The sequence below is a fragment of the Astatotilapia calliptera genome, chromosome 4, assembly GCF_964374335.1.
Source record: "Astatotilapia calliptera chromosome 4, fAstCal68.1, whole genome shotgun sequence".
NCBI classification, from domain to species: domain Eukaryota; kingdom Metazoa; phylum Chordata; class Actinopteri; order Cichliformes; family Cichlidae; genus Astatotilapia; species Astatotilapia calliptera.
In genome coordinates this window covers 4,661,289-4,668,987 of record NC_137425.1, presented here as the reverse complement: position 1 = coordinate 4,668,987, position 7,699 = coordinate 4,661,289, and the positions used below count along the sequence as shown (strand labels likewise).

At 39.2% G+C, this 7,699-nt stretch overlaps 1 protein-coding gene across 1 annotated transcript in view; it reads right to left on the bottom strand.

The window, feature by feature from the left end:
• Positions 1-278: 278 nt before the first annotated feature.
• The window catches only part of cacng2a (calcium channel, voltage-dependent, gamma subunit 2a), an 87,535-nt gene continuing 80,114 nt past the window's right edge, over positions 279-7,699 (bottom strand). Inside the window, exons 3-4 of the mRNA XM_026164092.2 lie at positions 7,078-7,218; positions 279-2,304 (exon numbers count right to left, since the gene is read on the bottom strand). Of these exons, the coding sequence (XP_026019877.1) occupies positions 1,769-2,304; positions 7,078-7,218 (677 nt within the window). The 3' untranslated portion in view covers positions 279-1,768. The remainder of the gene's footprint in view (positions 2,305-7,077; positions 7,219-7,699) is intronic.

Here is a 7,699-nt window from a genome sequence, read left to right as displayed (position 1 = left end):
TGGGGTCTAGGTCATGTTATCAAGCACTTCGAGACATGTGTTTTCCTGAACTTATCTATTTTAGATAAAAGGCTAAAAAGTCACATTCACAATGAAGTCAAAACATTATAAATGCTAAAAACCACAGCTCTGTTTGACAAATACTTTCCTTTCAAGCCTGATTCTGTTTGTATTTCTTTTCTTCTCTAATAAGGACCAACATTTCAGATATCAAAATGTGACAGACAGACAAGTGCGACAAACAAGAAGGTGTTGTAGAGACACGCAGTGAAACGTGATGATTTGTTCCCCCTAGGGTTCGTATTTTATTCATCAGGACTTGATGCATCCAAGTATAGGATCATTCGGTTTTGGCACCTTCAATTTGAACAACACATTAAAAATCAAACGAAACAAAGAAATGACTAAGGCTGTGTGAGTTTTAAAAATAAAATACATACATACATACATATATTTATATATTTATAAAGAAATCGACCAAACCATTTAAAAAAGCAGTTTTGTTCCATGTAGATTGTTTGGTTCGTCTCACAAAAGCAGTAATGAACTAAATAAATAAATAAATAAGAAACATAAGAAAAATACACATGAAAACATTAATACTTTAGCGCCTTGGCTTTCCCCCCCCCCTTTATAATTATTAACCTTTAAAACTTAAGTTTCTCAAGAGCAGATTTGCTGTAATTTTATAGCATGCATTTAATTTCTGAAATTGTGAGTCACTTAGCTTCTCTTGTACTATTTCATATTTAACTTGTTTTTATTTTTGTGTTTGGCGTCCTCTTCTTTTCCTTGCCCTCTGCTCCTTCCTTTCTTATTTAGCAGAAGTCGTGTTTGGAGTCTTCGCTTTGTGTGACCTTTAACCCCCTTTTGTTGGCTCTTTCTGTTAAGGGGTTTCGACTCTCGCGTTACGACCCCCCCATATAAAAAAAGAAAGTGAACAGGGACCAAGAAAAAGACGAGAAGGTTCTATTAAAAGATATTATTCTACTGTCTGCGTCTGCCTGTGGTGGCTGCTGTACTGCTGCTACCTGAAGGACCATCTCTTGTTCTCGACCTTCGAATGAAAGCATACTAAAAGAGTCTTTTCTCATATTAACAACAGCACTTGGTTTAGTTAACTCGATTTTTTTTGTGTATGTGTGTGTTTTTTTTCTCTTTTTTTGCTTCGGTAAAGTCTGTATCTCTTGATTATTAACGTAATAATTTATTTATAAAAGTAATACATATATATATGTATACATAGTACCTTTGTTAGAGATTACAGATTGGGGTAATTCTTACTGAATCCCAAGCTGTAACAATTCACAGTTTTAATGCAAAAAAAATGAACAAATCAGTCAGTAAATAAAAGAGGTGGCAGGCTGGCTGAGGGGGGAGCTTGACCTGTTGCTCCAACCAAACTTGTGGGGCAATACTGTCAACCATAAGGGCAATGAAATGATGAAACCAATTCTTTGTCTCATAAATGCCCACCCTCCCTGTCAGCGCCCCAAACCTCACAAACAAATCCTGCTCAAAAATACCTGACAGAGCTCACTTCCTTGGGACATCCTGTCCCACTCTCAGTCCTCTGCCATTCAATCCAGGAACACAGCAGACTTGTTGAAACTCTCTCAACAATGGTAATGGAAAAGTCATGCAGCTGAACAAAAAGAACAAATGTCTATAAACATGGAAATCCATCTTCTCCTGGGGCGTTCTCCACCCACAGGGGTTTCCGTGTCTCCTGGTCTCCGCCGTGCTGGCCTGGCCTGTGTCGACTCTCTCATACAGGCGTGGTGCGGCGGTTCGCTGTGTTGGTGTGGCTCGAGTCTTTCAAGTCCTTCTGGATGCAGTTGTGGACTTGCAGGAAGTTGTGGTCCCTCTCAGAGTTGTAGGTGGCGGTTGGTGTGCCGGAGGATTTGAGGGTGTCCCGGGGAAGCGTGTACATGGAGATCTCCGTGGATGGCAGCGCGCTGAAGCCCTTGAGGCCCATCGGCGAGGTGTCGCGAGAATGTGACGGGTCTGTGGAGCGGGAGGAGGAGCGCGAGCGGCGTCTGTAGCGGTAGCGGTAGCTGGGGATCCGTGTTATGGCCGAGCCTTGGAGGTAGTCGGCCGCGCGCGCCCCTATTCGCAGCTGTCGATGGCGGTCGATGAACATGTGCACGGCCAAGACGCCCACCATCTCAGCCATGATGAAGGAGAGGGCACCGAAGTAGAAAGACCAGCCGTAAGAGTAGCTGTTCTTCTTCGAGTCACTTTTTGAAGGGTCTCCTGCGTTGGCTGATATGTACACAATGATCCCGATGATGTTGCTCAGGCCTGACGTGTTGGGAGATGTAAGATGGGCACAAAATAAGGGAAGAATTGTCGATTTATTGGGAAAAAAAGATAGAGGAAAAAAGACAAAGAGAAAACAAGACACAAAGTATCAGTCAAGATGAACTCAAGCCTTTAATCCTGGTAACTTACCATTCACGCTCACACCAAATATGTTTAGAGTGCTGATTCAGGCACTGTACACAGTCTGCTAATCCTGTCCAACTCCTCATCCAACACGGCTGATGTTACAGTCTTAATCTTTGCCCTTTCTGTGGCAAAAAAGGACATTTATGTCTTGTCTAGATTGAAATAAAGCATATATTCTGTGTCTGAACATATATCCAAATATATGATCTCTTTATATATATTTACGTCTCCATCTATATATCTTACTTTGCCTTTTTAGTTTAGTCACACACACAGAAATGTTTGACATGGTATTTCTGGGAAGATGGATTGTAGGGAAAGTGTGTCAGGGACACCATATTTTTAGAGATGAGTCCCAACGGGTGGTTTTTAGCCTAGCAACAGGACCAAGAGAAATGAAAGGAAGGGAAGAGAAGAAGTGACTTGTAGCTGCAGTGACAGACGTGACCAGCAGCCCGAGAGTTTTCAGCATGGCCTTTTGAATTCATGGTGTAGAACATTAAGTTTTAAAAAAGTACTTTATAGCAAATACTGAGAGGAAAAACACCAACATCGTGTCTGTGCAGTAAAAATTAGGGTGCATCTGAGATTTTGTTACCTTTACACAGAGCCAAGCAAGCAGCTTCCCTCATTTACACTCTATGGGAACATATTCACTTGATCTCATTTTGAAGTACACTGTAAACCCAAAGAATTTAGCAGAACTTGTTGATGAACTTAAATGTTTCAGTTTATCAGAACTCTACTATATTGTGTACATTTCACATTTACCCTTTTCACTAAAATAAAAGTAAAATGTTTAATAATTACATTGAAAAATATTTAGTAACTAGAACTTAAAGTTTTCATTCATATCTGCCATGAGAACAAGTTGACATTACCTAAAAGGAATGAGTGAAACACAGTCACATTTGTTGTTCACTTTTGTGATCTTTTTTAATTACACAAAACTCAAAGATCTGGACACTGAAAACTCAAAAACATGTCACACAAACTGTACAAAAACCAATTGTGTACTTCAAAATTTAAAAGCACATTTCTTCAGTTCAACAGTATTTTCTTGGCCTCCACTGATGACACACTGCACTGTTAATATTCAAAAATATCAAATGCTAAAGACATATGTCTTTTTCAAATAGCAGATGTGACTAATTACACTGTAAACTGATGAAATGCTACATTTTTAAATGCTTATGTACAACCGTCCTGGTTCTGTTATTTTACAACCTGCTTTGTTAACATTCATATTCAAAATAATGACCATCAGAAATGTCTTGAAGTTCAGTTATTGCAACAAAAATAATAAAATAAAACAACAAAAACAATACTGTGCTCTGAGACGGTGATGCACACTTTTGGGGAACAGTTTACCAGATTACAGAGTACTCTCAAGGAATACAGTGTTGTTCAGTCCCTTGGTAATAGTTGTAGTAGTAGGTGTAGTGCACAGATCACTCCAAACATGACTAAGAAGTTCATCAGCAGTTCTTGGGAGACCTCCACAAAGTCACTCTGAAGGACTTTCACAGTCTGGTAATGAAGTGGGTTTTTGGCAAAGATTACTATAACGAGGGCCGTGGCATCATCTCAGATATGGCTCATTTGATTCGTCCTGAATGAATCAGAGAATGTGATCACAAACTAATTCTCTAATTCACAGGACTATTGTATGACAGATCACCTCTCCAGTTAATCATCATAATCATCTTCATCAGAAAAGTGGTTTATACTTGTTGTGACGCAGGAGATTCTGCAAATCTTTATAATACGTTAAGTCTTTAAGCACCATCCAGGAACCTTTGTTGTGTCGGAGTTATGTTCAAAAGCCATGTATTATTTTAGCTACAACTCTGCATTTTGTAGTTGTTTTGAGAACAAACTACACGTGGGTAGGTAAAAACAGATGATCTGTGTTCTAGACTGTAATCTGTTCTGAGTCCACTGAACCCCAGTGACAAATAAAGAGGAAAAGCTGAGATGGTCTGGGCGTGTGCAGAGGAGGAATATTGGATATAGTGGACAGATGATGTTGAAGGTTGAGCTGTAAGGCTGGAGAAAAGAAAGAGGAAAGCTAAAAATTAAAGCAAAGTGAATTCAAGAATAGAATTCAAAGTCTCAGTTTGAGGTTCATTTCAAATCTCTTTTCATTATTAACATTTTACATTTCAGCCAAAACTTTTGCTGTCTTACCTGTATTAGGATACTTCTATTTGAAAAAAGTAATTGACTGAATCAGATGGCCATTAGGTTTGGCGTGGAACGTGTTGGGCATGTTCTGTTTGAACCCCTTTGAAGGTTGGTGCTTTGAGTACACCTACATCGGAAAAAAAGTGCAAGTTATGACCTTTGCTATGGTGAGAACAAGAACCTATGCCTCTCATCAAATTGAGTGAAGTAGCTAACACATTTGGATTCTGGTAATATTAGATGTTGTTGAAAGACACTGAAACGAGAATTCTGACTTTCAAAAGGCTGAAGTAACATATCCCCCCCCTAAAAAGTTTATCCATCTCTCTACATCAGGGGTGTCCAAGTCCAGGCCTCAAGGGCCGGTGTCCTGCAGGTTTTAGATATCACCCTGTGTCAACACACCTGGTTCATTACCAGGCCTCTGGAGAACTTCAAGACATGTTGAGGAGCTCATTTAGCCATTTAAATCAGCTGGACACGTCTAAAACCTGCAGGACACCGGCCCTTGAGGCCTGGAGTTGGACACCCCTGCTCTACATGGTCATATCACGAAAGGTTAACTTCTCTTTGCTTTTACCAGCTTATGTCACTTTTTCTCCAGTTCTGAAATTTTCATTAATTCCGTCCCCTTAAGTTTGAAAGACTTCATCATAATGTTTATATAGGACAGAGAGCATTGTATCAAAAAAGGACAAAAAAAATCAAATACCTCAGAATAACACATTGTCTATAGTAAAAATGTAGCAGTCTGTCTCAGCTACCACGGTGAACTCATCTTATTAGCTGTTAGCTTATTAACTGTTAGCTAACGGTGTCACTGAATGAGAATTGCTTTGCTGACATTTCACTAAAATGGGTTGGAAAAAAGTGAGATCTAAAGAAAAGTAGAATACTTACTGTGATACAAACATTGGTGGTTCAATGAGTCTTCAGTCCCACCCACTCACATTTTAAAATCAAACTACTGCAGACACATGGGCGGACCTCCATATTTGACAGGAAATTACAGCATTAGTGGAGTCTTTATTAGTACAAAACAAACCTAGATAAAAAGGTCAGGTTATTGTTTTTAAAGCTTGCAGTTGATGCAGATTTTTATAATGGCCTAATAACTGCACTGCACTAAATGAATAATTTTCAATTGTTTTTTAAATGTTTAAAATGTTTATGAAATGTTCCAAAAAAAAAATAAAAGCGACAAAAAAAGAGCAAAAAACCCCCAAAAAACAAAACAAAACAAAACCCCAAACAAAAACAATTTGTTAAACTTTGTGGATAATGTTAGTGAAAGAACCTGTGAGCAACTAATAAAAGACAAGGACACTTTAATTCTCGGTCCCTGTTCACTCATTGTCTTTTCCCAGAATCTGAATCAACCCAGCTGCTATAGCAGACTAAAAACAAATATCTTTTATATTTGGGGTTCAAACTGACACCAGGAATCAAAACCTTCCAAAGATGTCGGCCATATAATTTAAATAAATTAGTAAAAGTAGCGAGCACTTAATAGCCAAAATAGTTGAAGTTGATCCAAAACAATAAATTATGAACTAATTCAAATGTAAGAAAATTTTAGATGAACATAAGCTATTTGAGTTAGTAGGACTGTTTTTAAAAAATTAAGTTGACATTTTCTTAATGTATTTAATTACTTTGAACATTTGGTTTACAGTGTAGATGTAGTCTAACCTCCAGCTTCCAACAGTTTAATGTTTATCCCTTCTTTAAGCAGATAATCGTAACAGATTATGAATAATACCTGCTGGTTTCAACTGTTATGTGGCATTTAAGGTAAAGTGACCATCAGTTTGCAAAAGCAAAGACAATATGTTTGATTGATTTCTTGTATTGTATCAAAATAGTGAATTTGTTGCTCAGTAAAAGCAATTTTACGTGCGTTGTACTTGTCTGCTTTGTAATTAGAGCACATATGCTTGTACCCAAACTAAATGTACATTTCATCTACATGTCAGTGCATTCTGATGTTATTTATTTGCTTTGGGGTGAAAAGATGCCATGTTTTTCATGAAACAGATGAATGATGAATTCAAAAATGGGGTTATAAATACAGAGGGTTGACTGATACATTGGGCTGATACTGCCATATCAAACACAGTACTTAAATATATGTTGTCCAGTAAATGCCAGTGTGAATACTTTATGACAGAACATAACATAGAAAAAGAGCAGTGCATTAGTTAGCACTATTGCCTCAAAGAAACCCCTGGGTTCTTATGTACCACCTTTCTGTGTTTGCATTGGTTTCTCCAAGTTAACTAAACATACATATCAAAGGCATGCATGCTAAGTTAACTGATTCTAAATTGGCCTGCTTGACTGTGAGTGCGAATGATTGTCTGCAGCCAGTTCAAAATTAGTGAAGATGGTTTGACAAATTCTCAAGCTTTTGTTTCATTTTGCGGGTGTTTGACTGACCTGCAGACACAAAGAAGATCCCTGCGCTGAGGATGATGTTGTGGCGTGACTTGTAGAACTCACTGGCAGCTATACACAGGCCTCCCATGAAGAGCAGGATGACGCTGAGGATGGGGAAGATGCTGGAGGCTCGCACCGCACCTGGAAATCAGTGGAAGACGGGAGAGGGAAAAAATTGGGGAGAGGGAGGCCAATGGAGAATGGGATGTGATTTGGTGTACACACAGAGGGAGGACAGCCAAAAGGGCAAAAAAGAAAGTGGGGGAAATGGCAGGGATGAGCATAAATCAGAGGGAGCGACAAACAAAGACAGAAAAGCATATTAAGATCCATTTCAGCATCTGGTCCTTGTTTGTGAGCACATCCTAATCAACACCCCAGCAGGCCTGTGAAAGACTCCATCAACACTGTCTAGTGAGTGTGTATCCCCACAGTGAGCCTGTTACCCAACCTTATGTAATCACACTGCTTGACTCTACCTCTCTCTTCCTTTGCACACTTCTCCACACACCACAGAGCAAACCGGTTGCTTCATGTGAAAGGCGGTCCACAAAAGCGCTACGAGACTCTGGCATGTATATGAGCCAGGCCGCAGTGCAGAGGGATACAGCCTCTGTCTTTG